We start from the raw sequence: 19,498 nt of genomic DNA on the forward strand, positions 1-19,498 counted from the left end.
AACGATCCGTTTTTCTCAACGAATTATCTGTCAACAATCTATAACGAGGGTAAATGTTGACGATTAAACGAAGGCAACCGATACGATAGGAGAGTAAATACGGTTACGATCGCTAACGAGATATAGTATCTTCTTGGGTAAAAAGAGGATACAAAAATTTATGCCCCTCCGTGACCTTTGACTATCCCTTTCGAGAAAAAGGAACGAGTATCCTGTATACGATTAAGGCATGGAGGCAGGTCGCCGCCACCGGAGGAGACACATACATATCGTTGGTCGCATCCGGTCTCAAGATTCGATTCAGTCGAGAATGCGTTCTCGTAGCCTAGAATGCGAATTTAATAAAGAGAATAAATCATTTTAATGTAACGCGGTGGCACGACGCTACGGAACGAAGGGGTGACGAGGTTAAAAGGGGTAGAGAAATTCAACGTTGAGAGGGGAAGAGAGAAATAGATAGATAGATAAATAGAGAGAGAGAGAGAGAGAAAATCAGAGAGAAAAAAAACCGGTATTTTTGCGCCGAGCACGGAGGGGTGCATTTCGTTGCGATTATAAAAGCTGGGCAACCCCCGGTGTGTCTAGACGACGTGGCCTCCTATCAAAAACAGACCACCGAACTGAAAAGGCTGAAAGGGCAAGGAACTCCTCACAATGCCAAGAAATTAAAGTTTCTCTGTATATCCACCTATATATTCGTCCTATGTCTCTCTCTCTTTCTCTCTCTCTCCCTCTCCTTTTCTTTCTTTTCTTTTTTTTTTTTTTTTTTTATCCGTCTCTTCTATCCTCTTCACCCGACGTCGACGTCAAACCGGCAAACGGAGGGAAGAAAGAGGAAAGAAAGAAAGAAAAAGAAAGAAAAGAGAGAAAGAGATCACTTTGCCGATAAACGCAAACACAGAATGGGGAGCAACGTACACGCCAGTTAAATAGACTGCTCCCTTTCTTCGCGGCAAATGTTTCGCAAGGATTCGCTAAACTCTCGTACCTGTTGGAGTTCGATCGATCTCGTCGCGTCGGTTATGATCGGTCATCCTGTATATACCTTCAATGAGAAGCGGTCGACAAGCTTGTAAATCGTTTTCAAACATTCAGAGCACTTATTTCTTCGAGTTTAACCCTCAATTAGTATTGGATCGTAGGTAATCTATAACAGGTCAGATTAAGTTAATTAGTTTCAGACTGTTTCATTTGATATTTCATGTATTATAAAAATGATCAATAGAAAATGTATAGTGTAAAATATAGAGTAGAAATGATAATTAAATAACCTAGGATTATTATAAGTGACCTAATTCGGTTCGAATATAAATCGAATATAAACTATATTCGATCTATTATCAGTGATTCAGAAGTTAAATCACAACGAAAATGTTTTGTATCTAGACAAAAATCACAGAAGAAATCGGCGAACGTGACGATGTATTGCAATACAAATGAAAAGAAGGATTCATTGATACCTGAGCAACATTCGACTCGCTAGCTGTTACAGTCAGTCACCGAATCATTTGCATAATCGCGCGACTGATTACTATTGCTTGTCGTGGCTTCCATCGTCATATATCCGACTTTGAAAAATTTGGCAAACGTGTTTCGTTCAATTGCGTGCAATTGTATCAACGCTTCGAAATAAGTCGAAGAATCGACGAAGAATGAAATAAATAAATCTGACATGCAATGCTTTTTCGTGTCTCACGATTTGAGAGGTGTGATGACTCCTTCTTACCCCTTTCGTGCCTCTACGGACGTTATCGATTCAGTATAGAGTAAGAGAACAACATTAATAGTGGAAATAAAATAATTTGAACTAAATTTTTTTGCCATGAAATTATATTTATAATTACATGACATAGATCATTGGTTCATTGTACCTGGATACAATTTCGATCTATCCGAGGTTCTCCTTTTATTGAACAATAGAACAAGAAGAAAAATTTAGAAATAATCTCATGGAATTTAATGTTTCTTTTTATAAAATGTTCGATAGAAAAAAAATAAATTGTTCATAAATAAAATTCAAAACTTTCAATTGCAATATCTGTAAAATGAGAATTTTGTACAGAATAGAGCAAAAATCGCTTGCCAAATCAAATTTTCTATATTTACTTGTAACTCAAACAATATGTATACAATTATATATATATATATATGTATACAATTATATATATATATATATATATATATATATATATATGTAATATAAATATAAATATGTATACAACTATACAATACGTATACAATTACATATACATGTAACATAAATATAAATAAGAATACTACATATTACATAATAATAATAATAATAATAATAATAATAATAAAAATACATAAAAACAAGCTAGAGATTTATCTTATACAGATATTTTATCGCAATGAATTATTAAGCGATAAATTTTTTTCTTTAAGAATGTAATATTTTTATGACTATTGATTTTATCGTCTTCGACGATTGTGTTGAATTACTGCATTCTCTGTAGAAAATCGTAGAGGGCGTAAGAAACATTGTGACCTTTTTTTTTTTTTGAGCTCGTGACAAACAATACAGAACGTGAGACACGAAATTTCGTCATCTCTAGTCTCTCCTTCGTCGATGGTTGATCACCATTATTCACTAAAGACAGTCTTCGAGTAAATGGGATTCGTACGAGACTGAACGAAACGTGCAGAATACGCGAAAGTCGTAAAAAAAATTGTACGTGCGCTAAGTTGATAATCGAATGAACGTTCAAGTCGGAAGTATGAATCAGGAAGTGGTGTGTCACGTGCTACCGTTGCACGTTATCAAATAGGATACACGAGTTATGAATCGCAAAGGATTACTCACGTAACAACCTGCGCGTTGAATCGATAAACAACGATTTCTTAGGATTTAGATGAATCGTTGTTAAATGATTCCCGAATACGAATGATTGTGTGAACGAATTGCGAATTATTTCATTAGATTTGTGACTAACGCCATAACGATCGATGGAGCAAAAAAAAAAAAAAAAGACATGAATTGATAAAATAGTTCATCGACACGATATTCGTGTAACGGTCTCGGTGATCGATACGACTTTAGATCAGGTCATTGCCTCGAGGATAGAAGGGCACAGGATTCAATATTGTTCTATTTAGTCGCGCTTGGAAATACAAGTGAGCCAAGTTGATAAACGACCTCTGGAATGTTTGATAAAGTCGATTAGAACCAACTGTGAGTTAGCAGCAACAGTTGGTGAGAATTGTGTGTATGGGAATGAGAGGGAAAAAGAAGGAAAGGTAGATGCCCTATATACGCAGAGCGTCGATTTTATCGGCCCAGAGGTCCAACAGGCTCTGATAAGGATTCACGCATCGTATACATACTTCGTCAACGTATCTCATTCATAAGGTATCGTATATTATCGATAGATATCGGTATTTGATCGAATTTACAAAACGCTACAAATTTCGACATTTCGGTTACGTATGTCGATGCTATGTTTGGAAATACGTTTGAAAATTCTACGGGAAAAGCTCTATTGAAAGTTAATAATGCAGTTTGGTTTTACATGCGACAGATGGCACTAGCAAATGGGAAGTCGAAAGATCAGTAACCCCGATAGGCGAATAACCGCGCATTAACTCTGTTTACTTCAGCCCCGCAGGATACTTTTATTCCGTTTGATCTAATCGGTTTCTGAAATCATTACACAGATGTAAAAGAAATTACACGTAGAGCAGAACTTGGAATTTAAAAAATTTTACTTTATTTTCGTCCCGTAGTATCTTCATATATAAAGAAATGTTCTTGTCATTACACAATCGAACGATACAAAAGAATCTGTTCGTTTCGAATATTCCTATGTCTATACACCAAGTGTAAAAAATCAAAATAAACCCTATTGTGGTTAGTCGTTAAGACAAGGACACAACAAAAAAATTACTACTTGTCAACTATCAGTGACATGGTTATAAATCGGAAAGTTCGCAATGTATAAACATTGAGGGAAAAAGAATATATGATGTTTCGATCCGTCCGTGAAAAAAGCGAAAAAGAACGGGAACAATACATGAAGACGAAAGCGACCGCGTGCCCTTTTTCTGTTTTCTTCTTTTTTTTTCGGCCTGCGGTCGAGGTAAACACAGCGCGGCACGTTTCGTGGCGCCCCCTAACCGATAAAACGCCATCGAGGCTCTCTCATGACTTAGTCGCGCATGTGAGAATCACGGCGTGACATACGGGTTACAGTCAAAACTGCAACGTGACACCCGTTCAATGATGTCCGAATCGTGTTGTTACGCGCGATAATGAAGTTAGTAAACCCGACCGATCAAAATATTATGCAAGATAGAATGTACTTATATGTACGGATATGAGTTTACGAGCATGCCACCGCCATGCACACCAGACACTGGCATGCTTCGATGGTGGGGCCACCGTGCCGAATACTCTTTCCGTTCCGCGCACATTTACAAACATCAAAAATATATTTCCGTGTCAGTACTCACCTTCGTCAGAATCGTCCAGGTTCTCTTTCTGGATGTTGGATATATCTGAAACCCACAAACACCACGAGTTAGCTGAAAATCCCTCGTGTTTTTGGGTAGCTTCGTTCGATCCACAGGCACTCACTCACCCGCCATCTTGTAACAAACTGCAGCGCGCTCTCGTGACCACGCGCTTAACTTTCCAAATCGAGAGATCGTATTTTAATGTTGCTTGCAAATATATCGATATTTTTATTCTCGTTTTTAATTCTCGTTTCAACGGTTCTTTATGTTTTGAAAAATTACCAGTTTCATTTTGTTAACATGGACGGTTCGTTCGTTGACTGCACGTGGTGGAAACGATTTGATTAACTAGAAATATGAAATCAAAAATTAATAGAAAATCTTCGACGACCAACAAAAAGACAAGGTAAATTAATTTTAATTAATTTTGCATTTATTATGATTTACGAACTTGTATATAAAGATATATTCACGATGTAATGTGAAAAGTTTCATATTCAAAATTATTAATTTCCTTAATTACGTGAACTGAAAATTTATTAATCATATTGATTATTATATGAATGATTATTGTAAAGATACCCTTTTAATTAATAAATAGAAATATATAGAAGAGACGCACAATTTATACGTATTTAAAATATATAAATAATAATGAACTATTTTAAATAATAGGAGAGGTTCTAAAAAAAATCAGCAGAATTTATAGAAAAATTTTGCAAAGTTATACATATGATAACATTTTATGTCTTCACAAGAATATAATATGTGTATGTGTGTGTTCTTTCCATATATACTACAAGGTATCAATATTTTACAGTTTTCTACAATTAATCTTACATTTACAGCGCAAATTCAGTTATTTGTTTGTCAATATTGACAAATATAGATAATACAAACTTTTATAATTTAACGGAAAAGAACTTCAAGTTCATAGACAAAATAGTGTCTACATATTTGTGATCCAGTCACAAACACTAAATTGGAAATGTACAACATTCGTAGCAATTCAGATATAAATTGCAAATGTTACCTGCTTTTTTCGAATGTGTATAGTGTAAAAAAAATATTTAAATTTTTATCTCACTATTTTACTTTAGACATCTAATTAGATGTAAGATGTACTTAGATAAAACCTAGAGAAAATAATTTGCACAGCCGGTAGATATAAGATGATATTTGTCTGTAATTTAAATTTGTAATATAATAATTTGTATGTTATATCTACACATATGAATGCAACATTCAGAATGATATATCTTAAAAGTGTGATACATTTAAATGCAATTTTGCTTTCTGTGATTGATTTATAGTCCTTCTGTTGATTTAAAATACTGTATTGTAAGAAGAGAAATATATAAAATATTATAACCATATTCAATATGTGATACACATGATGTGTTGTAATTGTGATTACCTCGCGATAATTCCTGAGAATTATATAATATAGGAAAGGTAGTGGAAGAGTATTAAAAAATGTCAGTACGCTTGTGTAGTGTCATGTGTTATCAATAGCTACTTCTTCGATCGTAGCTCTGCACATTGGACACTCTACTAGCTGATTCGAACACGTTTGGCAGAATCCTCTGAAATATAAATGAAAAATTTATATGTTTTATATTAAGAATTACATTGTAATTACAATGTAAAAAAAATAGTACACTGAGTTAATTTATATACAATACCTGTGATTGCATGGGAGCAATCTTACTGAAGCTCTTTGGTCAAAACACAATGTACATGAGTCCTCTCTAACACTAAGTTTCCTCAATTGATCTAGATATATGTGTCTAGGAAGCACAACCTTATCCTCAGGCTTCAAAGTAGCATAATCATTAAATTTCTGATATTCGCGATCGGTAGGAGGATATTTAAAAGGTACATTCCCAAAATTAAAAAGACATTGTTGGAATGACATAAAACTGGCTGCTGCGAAAAATCCAGACCTAGAATATTTAGCGTGATCATTAATTGATAAGTTTTATTTAAATACATTAAAGCACATAAATAAATATGTACATACTTTACTGTTTTGAAAACCTGAACACATGGTTTTAGCGGTACACCATTTATAGAGAATATTATTTCTAGTTTATTCAAGTCTAGTAAACAACCCAAAATATCACCAGCTTTCCAACATGGTCTATCATGATATTTCTCACTTTTTGCATTATACCAAATTAATCGGCGACAACCATCATAGGCCAAAGAATATTCATCATCACCAATACCATACCCTTCCTACAATAATAAAACGAAATACGCAAAAATAATTTATATGGGTCGTGATCGTTTATATTATGTTACGAATGTTAAAATTTACGTGATTCAAAAACGTGCTGTCTTTTGTAGCCCATCCAATTTGCATTACGCCTGTAGTTATAACAAGTGTTTCATAATACCAGATTCCCGAGTCTACTTGAAATGTACATCTTACGCTTTCAAATGAATATGCATCGCACCGAGCCTACAAATGCAATAAAAAATAATAAGAAATCTCATCATATATAAATATTTTTTAATACATATTATATTATTTCTTCTAAAACTTACTTCTAAACCATTAGGTGATATTTTCAGGTACTCGCTTACATCCTTCGTGTTTAACATTACATTAATACCAGTCATATCAACTGAATCATGAGAATATTTCCTACCTTCCATTAGAACTAGAATAATGAAATATACATATTTATAATGTTAAAATAATTAATATTAATATATAAAATAATTATATATTACATACTTTATATCTATATTTTATATTGTATAATCTCCATTACCTATCACGCGTATCACATATAATAAAAATTCTTCAATACTTACGTAAATTATCTAAACACCATCGTGCACAAAAACCTACTTGGCGGCGTACATAATGATTTTCTGTTGCCCATTTTTCTAATTCTAATAATGGATTTGGCTTTTCTGCCATTAAACGTTTCTTTATAGTTATTTTATTCTCACCTGGTAATAATATTACACTTTTTAAAATATATTCTTATTATATAAATTAATAAGAATATTGTTATTTGTAGAAATTACTGGAATTAATACTCACTTGTTTGGGCAAATTTTTCCAAAGCTATTAATGAATATAATACCACATAAGGATCAATATCTTCCTTCTAAAATAATATGCAAATTATAAATCAAATTTTTTTAAACAAATTTCACATCTATAATCATATACATATAATTATACTTACAAGGTTTGAAATAAGATAGTCCAATGTTTCATCGGATAATATAGCAATGCTACTTGGGCCAGCCAACTTTTCTGCTATACAACCCAATACCACGCAAATGTTACGTTGTTGAGTTGCACTAGTCTGTACATTTCCAAGTTTTTGAGATAATTGAAACATGTGTGATAACCGCAAAACTAATTCCTAAGGAGTTAAAATATCTGTAGTATAAATTACAATAATCATCATATAATAAGTAATATATAATAATAGAATTATACCTTCGATGGTAATGGACAATCATCCAATAGAAGTGTGATAACTGAAGGACCTAATGGATTATGCATAGGAATAACATTAACCATAGAACTCACAACTTGTATCCATCCATCTTCTTTATCGGCAATAGCATGTAATTTTAACATTGCAGGTGGTGGTTCCTGTTCACTAGATGAGCATAATATTAATTAATTAATAAATCTAATCCTATACTTGTAAAGTGTATATGTGTATAATTGTTATGAAATTACGTTACATAATTATATGAAATAACTTAGGATTTGTATGATTTGTAATACTTACTTATCAACAAGAGAACCAATTACTCCGAGAGTTTCAAGTACTAATTTATCAATGTTTGCTGAAGTTGGAAATTTAAAAGTTGTAGTGCTCATATCACCAGATGCAACTGTGCCTACACTTGATTCTGGTAATATGGTATTTTCAGTCTCTGCATGATTATGTCCATCATATATTTCAAGTTCTGGCGTATCTTTGCACAAGCAATTGCCCATTCCCACACGTTTATAATGATACTTTTAAAGATATTCTATCACATGTATTTTCTAAGTAATATTTACACAATCAAGTGACATGTGTATCATTAACTGATATATCCAATGTAACTAAAAGCAATATTGTTTTTTGAAAATAACAATACTTATAACATGTCTGTCTATAAATCTATAAAGATTAAATTTCCTTAGAAATACAAGGCTTTGCTATGATACATACTAAAAATATATCACAAGAATCACGTTGCTTCATTACAATTAACTAAAATTTTTATTCATATTCTTATAGACTTTTCTTGTCATTCTTTCTAGATACATAGATAAATGCAATTTCAATCGAGATACGCAATAAGCAAAAATCAGCTTACAATTATAATTATATATTTATTAAAATAGTCTACCTATAAATAAAAAAAACTTTAATGACAACTTTTTAAACAACTTATCGAACTGTATGTGTAAATATTACATACGTGCTTGAGAGCTGTCATTTGGTTGTATTGTTATCGGAATAGAAAAAAGCTGTGCAATTTTTAAATTCTTTCTGTTATTCAATTCGTGATAAATTTTTTCATAAATTATCTGTTTCACTAAATAATTTATAAAATCACATTCATCTCGTTTCTTTTGCAATAAAATAAAACTTAAGTATAATTGCACTTTAAATCGTGTTCCTTAGGTTATGTTCACGATAATCTTCAAAACAGTAATCTCAGCATAACAAGATATGCACACTATACTACACTTTACGTGAGGTGATCAATTCTAAATCATATATGAGATAAGCCTTTTACGTCATTATATCTTTTTAACGTTTACTTAATTAAACTATTTTCAAGAAGATAAAACGTTTATCAATATATTATTTTGTTACATTGCAAGAAATATATTGCTGAATGTTCTTGTTATAAAATGCAATTCTATAAAACATAAATTTTGAATGTAACATTTATAATTAATCCTTCAATCCAATAACAGGTAGCTTATAAATATATAATCTTTCGTAAATACTGACGAAAACAATTAACATATAGATTTTTCATGTATAAGAGTATATTTTATCTTCTAATAACGAAATCAAATTTAACTTATCTTAAAGATTCTATTCTTTGTGAAACAAAAGAGAAAAATAATAATGTAAAATAAATTATTTTTTATATTTCGGATTCATATATACAATGAATATAAACGTTTTAAGGACGTTTTATTTTAGAACTAACGTTTAAAGATCCATCGTACATTACTTTACATGCGTATATAATAAAGTTGTATTAAGTATGTACAAACTCATAAATATCTTAACATATGCAAAATTTGGCCAGTAAATTCTATTCGTAGAATTTAGAGTTGTAAAAGTTTATTTGAAGAATAAGCGCCATATCGAATGATAATCTGCATTAAAATGATATCGTATATCGAACAATCGAAATCGCAAAATAGTCGCGGTCAGTCTGGTACTTTCAAGACGAATTTCTTAACATACAGCAGAAGCGGATCTTTAGCTGTTTTCGAATATTGCAAAAATAATACGTCATTAGATTATTTGATATATGTGAATTTAAAATCACATATCAATAAATAAATATTTTGATAGAAATCGTCGAATGGCTCTTTTTATAAATAGTGTGATGCGATCACATGGGGAAGGCGAGGGAATGTCAACGATCAATAGTATTACGAAAATGAATTGGTGATTCGTACGTTGAAAATTTTGTGTACAACATGGTGTCCGGAGATCACGAAAGATTGCTACCTGAACCAGAGAATTACGTGAAATGCTTTTATGACCTTTTTAGAAGTATTGCTGAAGCACAGAGGTGCGAAATGTATATAACCTCCTTACAGCTTTGTTTACTTGACGCTTTTGGCGGTGACTTCATATGTCATTTATCAAACTCAATAATTCCGACAAAAATTCTGATAATTCTATTATTATTTTCCCCAAATATGTCATTCCATGTTACCCTATTATCAAATTACATCATGATTTTCGTAGATATGTAAAATAACCTAAAATTGTTTGTTTATTAATGTTATGTTAGGTTGTCAGTTTGACATTTTTCAGACGAAGTAGAAACTTAATTTATAAATTAATTTGCAACTGATATCTTGAATTATTTAGTCATTGTTAATTATTTATTTAATCTAACATGATAATCTGCGGATACATACAATTATAGTTGTCTGTTAAAAGAAATAAAGATACAACATTTTTTTCTTATATGTTTGTTTTTCTTATATGTTTGTTTTTACACTTTCCTTTATAAATGTCAATATGTTAGTCATAGACGGTCGTTAATAATAGTGTTATCTATAAGATATTTTATATTGTATTTACAAGACATTTTGTTTTTTAGAAATAAGGAAGAATGGAGGAAATGTAAAAAAAATAAATCTGTACGTAAAAGGGATAAAAAAAAGGTATTAATTATTTTTTATATCGGTATTTTTCTTCTTTGAATTAATTAACTTGAATTATTCTGTATCTTCAATGTTTACAGATTGACTTGAGCAGTGATGTAAATTACAATAATCCACCAGAAATACAAATATCCTGCAATGCTTCTGCATTTGCTGTATTTGCTAGCGTTAGAAATGTTATTTTGGAGAGATTTATTAAATCAACTGAAGTTTATAGAGCATCAAATTGTAATTCTCCACCATCACCAGAGCATAGTGAAACTATTGATACAGAGAGTGATGATGAAGACAGAATATCAACTATACAGAGCTTACCAAAGGTAATCTTCAAAGTTATACATTATGTACATTGACAGAATTATATACAAGGTTAAGTATATTTAGATTGTAGGTATTGGTTTACGAAGTGTTTTTACATTAATGAGAGAGAGTAGAACAATTGAACCTGCTTTGTGTACAAAAACATTGTCAGCTTTATTGGATGTATTACAAGGACAACTTCCGGAAGGCCTGAAATCTGAACCAGATGATGTTATTGGTAATGCATAAAAATTATGTGCATATAAATACTTATTGTTTTATGGTAAATATTAAATATTTTTATTTTTTTTTTCATAGATCCACTTTTTGATCTATTATTGGATCTTGCAACTTCACATGGCCCAGAGTCAGCAGCTGCTAATGATGGCAGTCATTTGACTGCAGTTGCTTGTGCTTGTTTATTGAGTCTTGTGGTTGTTAGAGGCGATACCGGTCGTTTATTGGCAGCAATAGCGGCTTTACTAATGTGTCCAAGAGCATTAGCAATTCAAAATATTCAAGTAAATTCTTTTACAAATTCATAGTATTACAGCATACTTTTCTAAGACTGCAGATTGCAATTTATATGTTACAGATGCCATGTGTATTAACATCCTTACAAAGAAGTGTACAAGCCGTTTTACTTGGAAAACTTGCACGGCCAGACTGGATTACATATGGAGTTCCTAAATGTGCTAAGATTTATACTTGTACGCTTAAGTTACCAAATGAGATAAATAATATAATACTCAATGGACGAAGTTTTGTGAGTGATGGAAAGTACCTGTATCTGCATACAAGTAGAGGATTATTGAAGATTGGTAATGGACATGGAGGAACTATTTGGGGTCATGTGTACGTTCATAAGGCGGACTTTTATCCAACAGAAACGGGTTGGCTTGGTTATGCAAATGTTAGTTTAATTAAGTACTAGTTTTGTAACGTGCAACTATATGTATATTAATACCTAACAATTAACTTTTTTTAGAACACGCTGTACTTTAAATATACACCGAGAAAACAGAGCGAGTTACTAATTATTGATGCAGAAACCCTTTCAGTTACGGAGATTGCTGTTTTAGAAGGTCGTGATTGGTCATCCTCTGTTATGTTTTCTGATGGCGAATGCTTAGGAATGATAACTGCCGGAAAAGACGTTAGTTTTTGTTTTCGATCTAGTTAAAAAATTTATATTATTTAAAAAAAATATATAAATTTTATGTCATTAATTTTAACAGGATGGTTTTGTAGTCAGAACAATAAATACATTAAGTAATCCAGTAACAGTCGCATCAGAATTACCGTTAAAATTAGCAAGAAAATGTGTAGATGTTTTTGGATATGCCGCTTTTGATGAAGAACAAACAACTCATACATTAAATCCAGGCTGTGATGATGAAATAGCTACAGTTGCTGCAGGAAAAGAATTTGCATTATTAAAAACTGTATCTGGAAAAGTACGCAACATACTATAATTTTTTAGTTCCTCAAAAATTATATAGAAATGTGAAATATACATATCGTATTCTTGAAGGTTCTGTACAGTGGAAAAGGAACTTCTCTTGGTATGAAAAGTAACACAAGGCCTAATAGATGGATAGAGCTAACACTTGGGAAAGGACCAAGACTTGTAAATTTTGCAGTTGGTCACGATGGTCAACATGTCGTAATGGTTATGGAAGATGGTTCAGTTTTATTTGCTGGTACTGCCAGACGCGGAGAAGATGGTGATAATAGTAAATATATTATTAATTAATGTAAAATTTATAATATGTATAATATATGTAGTATGTCTTCATATATTTTTTATTCTTAGATAAAGTTAGGCGACAACCTAAGCCAGTTAAACCAAAAAAGATAGCAAAAGTAGAAGGACAGTTTATTGTGAATGCTGCTTGTAATAATGGATCAACAGCATTAGTTACAAAGGAAGGTTCTTTACTGATGTTTGGCAAAGATACCTTGCACAGTGATCCAGTTTCGGGAGTAGTTACTGATCTCAGAGATGTTTGTGTTGTTCACGTTTCATTAGGCAAAGCTCATGCTGCGGCATTAACTAACAAAGGACATTTATACACATTTGGAATTAACAATAAAGGACAATGTGGTAGAGATTTTAATACAATTCATAATTCAATAAATAAAGATGTCTCTTCGGTTGCTGTAGAGATAGGTACAGCAGAGGAAGAATTTTTAGTAACTGAAGAAGGTAATTATACATGATATAATTGTAACGTTTTTTAATAAAAAAAAAAGTTAATACTTTTATATATATTTAGATGGCATGGAATCTACTGAAGATTGGGAAGAAACAAGAGGAATGTGTCCGCCAGGTTTACATCAATGGAGGCATCGTGTTTGCATGGTTTGCACAGTATGCCGAGAATGCACTGGTTACAGTATATCGTGCTTGAGCAGTATACGCCCAGATCGAAATCCAGGCCAGTATGTATATCGAATCATATACATAACATAAGAAATTAAAGTCTGTATTTTTAGGGAATGTGGATGTGGTGAAGGGGATAGTGGATGCGCGGAATGTGGATGTTGTCGTACTTGCGCAAGGAAAAGTTGCGCTAATGGTAAAAATCTTTGATTTCAAATTAGTAAATTAATATTAATTGAATATTTCTGTAAATTATTGATGTCGCATTTTAGGTAGATCAAGTTCAAATTTTCGGGAGTATTTGCAGAGATGCCTGGGGGAAATAAAGCAGAAACAGAGAACGAAGGCAGGTCCGAGTACTGCAAAATATGGAATGAAGATGAAAGGTCCGAATAATCAAAGATTGGGTAGATGTCTATATAAAATAGATATATTGAATATATTTTAAAATTAAGTTAAATTGTAATGGCTAATAAAACAATAAATTTTATATAAAATAGCTGGGCCAAGTGTGATACAAAAAATTGCTGGAAAAATGGCATTAGGATTAAGTACTAATTTAATAAATGAGGAAGGTATTGGTGGAAGTGATATTGAACGAGGCGATGCTACAAGAATTGCTAGTATACCACCGGCTAGAGTTCCTATACCTAGTGAAAGTCCTGTGGTTCAAGTATCGTGTGGTTTGCATCATACAGGTAATACTGAAAAATATATTTTATATTCTTTCAGTAAGTTTATAGAATGAAGTTTAACAATTATATTGTGTTATATGCAGTGGTACTTTTACAAAATGGGGAAGTTTATACGTTCGGTAGCAACATATACGGTCAGTTAGGTGTAGGAGATTTGGTAGCACATGGTGGAGCAGTTCACGTTAAATTATCAGGGATTGCAATACAAGTTGCTGCTGGAAGCAATCATACTGTCGTACTTACATCAAAGGGGGAAGTGTTCACATTTGGAGCTTATCAAGTTTGTATCAAATTCTATTGTCCATAATAATAAAAGAAAAAACATTTTGATATATACATATTTTATATACAGAAAGGACAATTGGGTATAAATTGGTGGAATGGACAAAATGAACTCTCAAATTCTTCTCCGCAAGTTAGTCGTCGTTCTGATAGAACACAGCCCCGGCATAGTTATCCAAATGTAGTTCCAAATATTGGTCCTCAATGGGGTAGAAGAGCAACATGGATTGGTGCAAGTGGAGATCAAACTTACATCAAAATTGATGAAATAAATTCTATTAGTTTAACAAGAAGTACAGTTATGGCAAATAAAAATTGCATAAGTATGTCCTCTTTTGTAAATTATACTTCCGCTATTATCATATTACCAGACACATCTAATTACATAAAAAAAAAACTTGTTTCAGTTTTAATTCCACATCAAACTGATCACGCAAATTCTTTCAAATGTTTAGTTATAAGTAAAAGAGATGGTACTTGTAACAGTTATAGTGGACCAGATCAAGTTGATTTCAGTAATTGTGCGACATGTTTAGATCCTTTGTATAATGTCATTTGGACTTTTAACCCTACAACTAGTGAAATAAGTTTGTATAATATTATATCAACGGAAGCTAGACTAATTCCTGGATTAGAAGCATCCATTTTGAGTCCAGGCTTAGCATTACCAGTAGTATCAAATTGTTTTGTAACACGTTCTCAAGCTGCAATGCATTTATTGGGTTGTCTGGATACTCTTGCACAAGCACAAAATGAAAATTTGACTATAATAGAAGAGAATGAATGTAATCAATCAACACATGGAAAAGTATATAGTCGTGAAGATTTTGTTACAGTCAACAGATTTGAAAGTGCGTATAAAAAAGATCAGTAAAAATAATTTTCAAATATTTTCATACTATATATTCTGTATATTTTTAGGTCATGGTGGTGGTTGGGGATATTCCGCACATTCTATCGAGGCTATTAGATTTATGCCCGACACTGATATTTTATTAGGAGGATATGGATTGTTTGGAGGTCGGGGAGAATACACTGCAAAAATAAAAGTGGGTATTATTTATTATACATATCATGAATTATGTGATATTATGCTAAAAATTATATCAAATAACATTTTAGCTCTTTGATATTGGAATGGATGGAGGAGATCAAGAAAATGATGGCGAACTTCTAGCAGAATCTGAAGAAATACCATACGAATGTGGACCGAGACAAAAATATTCTATTTTATTTTATGAACCAATTCCTTTACAAGCAAATAGGTGGTATGTTGCATGGGCTAAAATTAGTGGACCTTCTAGCGACTGTGGTTCTGGTGGTCAAGGAATGGTCACTGCAGAAGACCAGTTAGTAAAATCAATTTTTTTACTCAAAAAGTGTATTATGATTTGCGATATACTAATTTTTTCCTTTTTCATTAGAGTTATGTTTTATTTTAAATCCTCGAAGAGATCCAATAATGGATCCGATGTAAATGCCGGACAAATACCACAATTATTATATCGAATTGTTACACCCGAAAATCAAACTTCTAATAGGCAAAGAGATCGAATTGAGCCAGTTTATGTCCTAAAAAGAGAATTCAGCAGAACAGTCACCAAAGTACGTATCTACTTCTCACATCAAATGTAAAATAATATAAATAAAAATGTTTTTTTTTTCTTCTTTTAGGAATGTTTCCAATCATTAATATCTCTCCTTCAATGGAGTTGGAATACATTAAAAGCAACGTTAAATGATGCCACTTCTACTCAGGCATTATTTGAAGTGGAACGTTTAATTTACATTAGTAGAGCTAGTTTACGACTACTTAGGATCTATACTAATGAAATTTATCCTAATCAAGGTATGTAGCGTATTGCACATCAAATATTAAATTGTATTAAATATTGTATTTAAATAATATCAATGATTTATAGCGGGGAAAAAAACTCCCGCTGAATCAGTACGGTTAGCAGAATGCATCGGTGAAGTACGTGCATTGTTACATCAAATTTTATCCGATACTGTACCGTTAAATACGAAAAGCAAAGGCAAAACACGACCAACCAAAAGTAAGCTTGCAATATAGTCCTTTATTTTAAATATTGCTTTTCATCTTTATAATATAATAATCTCTGTAGGTCCTAATGTCGTAAATAGCAAGATGACAAATAGCATATTAGATGAATGCCATATAACATTTGTATCCTGCTATCACGCATTTTATCCAACAGCGTATTTAAAATGGACATGTCTATGCGAGCTGCTGTCAGAAATCGACAGAGTATGTATCTCATAATTTTATTGGCTGGAGGATTTTTTTTAAAACAACTCGTGGTATTTTACAGGAACAGGGAGAATCTGCGAAAGATCGATTGTTATCGGCTGTTCTAGCTGCTCTGTGCTGTCCTACTATTCGTCTTCGATGTACATTTCCAATTCTAAATAACATCATGGATAGTACTGATAGTATAAAACGGCAACTCAGTCCATCCGATAATACGGGCTTACTGATGATAAATTCAACAGAAAGTCATCAATATCCAATTTTAGTCGAACAAATTAGTTACAAATCTCAAGTGGAAAGTTCTGGCAAGGAGATTTTAAACTGGTCGTTTCGTGACGTGCTTGAAAGACTGTTAGATTTGATTCTAGTCCCTGTGAAGAAAAGTCTTTGTAGAAAAAAGACTCAGTCACGGTTGGAATTGGTACTTTATTGTTCGTATTTGTTAGCGCGCGTGGTTGCTGAATTAGCGGCACAATCTAGTGGGAACGAGGATGAACTTCAGGCCGCCTGTGGCAGACTTATGTATACTACACCTTCGAGATTTACGCGAGTAAATCAAACAAGATCGTGGAATACCGGTAACGGCTCCCCAGACGCAATTTGTTTTTCAGTCGATAGATCTGGTATTGTGATCGCTGGTGTGGGTATTTATGGAGGTGTTGGAATGTATGACTATGAGTTGGAGTTACTCGACGATGTGAGTATTTATTTTAAATTTTTGCAATGAAAGTAATTGTTTCATTGTCGTAAACACAATCGTGTCGTACATTTTGTAGCAAAATAACACGGGCAACGATCCATCTCACACTCAACGTTGGAGTAGTTTGGATTTTACACGAGGTTCTTTCGGGCCAGATGACTGCGTTAACGACATAGTAGAATTAAAATTTGATAAACCTGTGCCCATTAAGGAAAATGTAAAGTACGCTATTAGACTGAGGAATCGTGGAGGACGCACAAGTAATGGCGATGGTGGTTTAAGCGTCGTTAAAGGACCTGACGGAACTACGTTTACTTTCACGGCTTGCTCTTTAAGTTTTAATGGTGCGTTATTACATAGGAAATATTATTTAAACAATAACGATAATATATATACATTATTTTCTCAGGTACGACTCAAACCAGGGGTCAAATACCGCACATTCTCTATTATTCAAATCCCCAAGACTCTGATGGTCAGCATACAAGTAAAGCGATGGCTGAGGTGCAAGCAAAAAAATGTGCTCTTGCAATGACAACTACGATTATTCAAAGATCAAACGAAATTTTCGCATTAGCCAGAGAAAAAGCAGAAGAAGTAGTAACCACCGAAGTTCTTGGAAGTGCGCCGTTTGTGACGACTCTTTTACCATTGGTTATGGCGCATATTAGTCCTTTAGCTACATCAGATCCCAGGGTAAAGACCAACAATCTTATATATTTTACGATCAATATATTATTACGATTAATATAGTATTTTATTTAATTATTTCTTTTTCTTTTTCTTTTTTTGTTGTAGAGCGGAGTGCAAATTCTTACTTTAATTCAAGAAACATTACCCCATGTTGCGGCACTTAATTTATTATCCACAATGGGATCGTCTGAAATATCTCAAGACAGTGAACTTCAATCTCACGTTTCTACACCCACTACTACTAGTCATCATTACACCTGGTTGGAAAGCGATCATCCTTATAAACCTGCTACAGTATCCCACTATAGAGTCACTTTTCCAGACACGGTCAAGTGGTTATCCATTGAATTCACACCAGAATGTGGCACAGCTCAGCCAGAGGATTATTTACAACTGTACATTCCAAGTGTAATCTCTCCTCTTAGAGGGTAAGTGTAATTATTAATTCGTATTGTGCAAACACTTTACAGCGAAAAACCGCGTAACATATACCATGTATCCTGATATATTTTTAGAATACGCACCCTTGAAGATACACCCTTACGGTGGCCTGTCTTGCGTAAATTGAGTAATGTACCAAGTCAGTGGCCTCAAAACGCGATCGTATTGCCAGGTGAGTCGTCATTTTACAGAATAATTTCAGTTGCGTGTTGTCTCGCAATATTAACTGATTTATTCATTGTTTAGGAAATGAAGTTATATTTTCGTTAGAAACCGCTTCCGATTACATGAGAAACGATAGAGCAATTACATACGGATTTAAATGTCTCGTTATTGGATACGATTGGCTGACAGTGGGGAATGGTTTAAGAAATCTGGAAATTGAATTGTCATTCCTTGGTGGAGCCTGTGCCGCAAGTCTCATGAAGAGAAACCTTGCGTTACCGCCTGTATCGAGTACGTATTACTTACTAGTACTTACTTAATTTCAACAATATCTCTTTTCTTCTAATCCAGAATTAATGCTTGCCTGTGTCATATGTATATACGTAGTTTGAAACATTTATTTGTATTTGACAACTGTTTTGTTACTTAATGAATTCTGACGAAGAGGACTGTACCTTTTCAGACGAAGAAGTGGAAGAGGATTTGGAGCTGATGCAAGAAACTGCAAAGAGGATTTTCTCCGTACACTCGACGTTGCTTGGACGAGGATTCGCTCTAGCTTCACCTCCTACGGTCTCCCAGGCTCTCGACGGTATTCTTCCATTCAGGTAAGTGCTAAATCACAGTAATTTATTGTTTGCTAACCAATTAGTAAAGCACTGACGTCAAAAAGGAATAATACTTTCTT

The 19,498-nt window shown here is 33.0% G+C and overlaps 2 protein-coding genes across 5 annotated transcripts; one reads left to right on the forward strand and one right to left on the reverse strand.

Annotated features, from left to right (window-relative positions):
- Window positions 1-5,187: 5,187 nt before the first annotated feature.
- On the reverse strand, window positions 5,188-19,404 carry LOC122529015 (RING finger and SPRY domain-containing protein 1-like). 4 transcript variants are annotated; one of them, XM_043654728.1, is made up of 12 exons: window positions 8,929-9,200; window positions 8,676-8,856; window positions 8,244-8,566; window positions 7,943-8,108; window positions 7,683-7,865; window positions 7,535-7,601; window positions 7,300-7,440; window positions 7,027-7,142; window positions 6,797-6,940; window positions 6,497-6,714; window positions 6,159-6,419; window positions 5,188-6,059 (listed from the first exon to the last, which is right to left on the reverse strand). In XM_043654728.1, the coding sequence occupies exons 3-12, from the start codon at window positions 8,453-8,455 to the stop codon at window positions 5,972-5,974; spliced, it is 1,596 nt and encodes a 531-aa protein (XP_043510663.1). In that variant the 5' UTR covers window positions 8,456-8,566; window positions 8,676-8,856; window positions 8,929-9,200; the 3' UTR covers window positions 5,188-5,971. The 4 variants fall into 4 exon arrangements, with proteins under 4 accessions (XP_043510663.1, XP_043510664.1, XP_043510665.1 ...); XM_043654729.1 differs by lacking the exon at window positions 8,676-8,856; XM_043654730.1 differs by lacking the exons at window positions 8,244-8,566; window positions 8,676-8,856; window positions 8,929-9,200 and adding an exon at window positions 19,266-19,404.
- On the forward strand, window positions 9,894-19,425 carry LOC122529014 (E3 ubiquitin-protein ligase MYCBP2-like). Its single transcript, XM_043654727.1, has 30 exons — window positions 9,894-10,272; window positions 10,813-10,876; window positions 10,957-11,196; window positions 11,261-11,414; window positions 11,495-11,697; window positions 11,772-12,089; window positions 12,165-12,332; window positions 12,415-12,633; window positions 12,711-12,912; window positions 12,993-13,385; window positions 13,456-13,621; window positions 13,676-13,758; window positions 13,835-13,969; window positions 14,063-14,260; window positions 14,341-14,537; window positions 14,610-14,862; window positions 14,947-15,390; window positions 15,461-15,588; window positions 15,662-15,888; window positions 15,964-16,144; window positions 16,214-16,388; window positions 16,462-16,596; window positions 16,666-16,808; window positions 16,873-17,508; window positions 17,588-17,855; window positions 17,921-18,207; window positions 18,310-18,632; window positions 18,720-18,817; window positions 18,892-19,101; window positions 19,274-19,425. The coding sequence occupies exons 1-30, from the start codon at window positions 10,178-10,180 to the stop codon at window positions 19,420-19,422; spliced, it is 6,492 nt and encodes a 2,163-aa protein (XP_043510662.1). The 5' UTR covers window positions 9,894-10,177; the 3' UTR covers window positions 19,423-19,425.
- The last annotated feature ends 73 nt before the right edge of the window (window positions 19,426-19,498 follow it).

The sequence above is a fragment of the Frieseomelitta varia genome, unplaced genomic scaffold, assembly GCF_011392965.1.
Source record: "Frieseomelitta varia isolate USP_RPSP 00005682 unplaced genomic scaffold, Fvar_1.2 scaffold_275, whole genome shotgun sequence".
NCBI lineage: Eukaryota > Metazoa > Arthropoda > Insecta > Hymenoptera > Apidae > Frieseomelitta > Frieseomelitta varia.

What these genes read in the sequence shown, in the direction of transcription:
- LOC122529015 (XM_043654729.1), bottom strand. Translation starts at nt 8,455, where the DNA reads ATGGGCAATTGCTTGTGCAAAGATACGCCAGAACTTGAAATATATGAT. An exon ending in ACTATCTTATTTCAAACCTT is followed by an intron (nt 7,602 to 7,682) that starts GTAAGTATAATT and finishes ATATTATTTTAG; the next exon opens with AAGGAAGATATTGATCCTTA. An exon ending in GGAAAAATTTGCCCAAACAA is followed by an intron (nt 7,441 to 7,534) that starts GTGAGTATTAAT and finishes TATTATTACCAG; the next exon opens with GTGAGAATAAAATAACTATA.
- LOC122529014 (XM_043654727.1), top strand. Translation starts at nt 10,178, where the DNA reads ATGGTGTCCGGAGATCACGAAAGATTGCTACCTGAACCAGAGAATTAC. An exon ending in TGAACCAGATGATGTTATTG is followed by an intron (nt 11,415 to 11,494) that starts GTAATGCATAAA and finishes TTTTTTTCATAG; the next exon opens with ATCCACTTTTTGATCTATTA. An exon ending in TAAAAACTGTATCTGGAAAA is followed by an intron (nt 12,634 to 12,710) that starts GTACGCAACATA and finishes GTATTCTTGAAG; the next exon opens with GTTCTGTACAGTGGAAAAGG.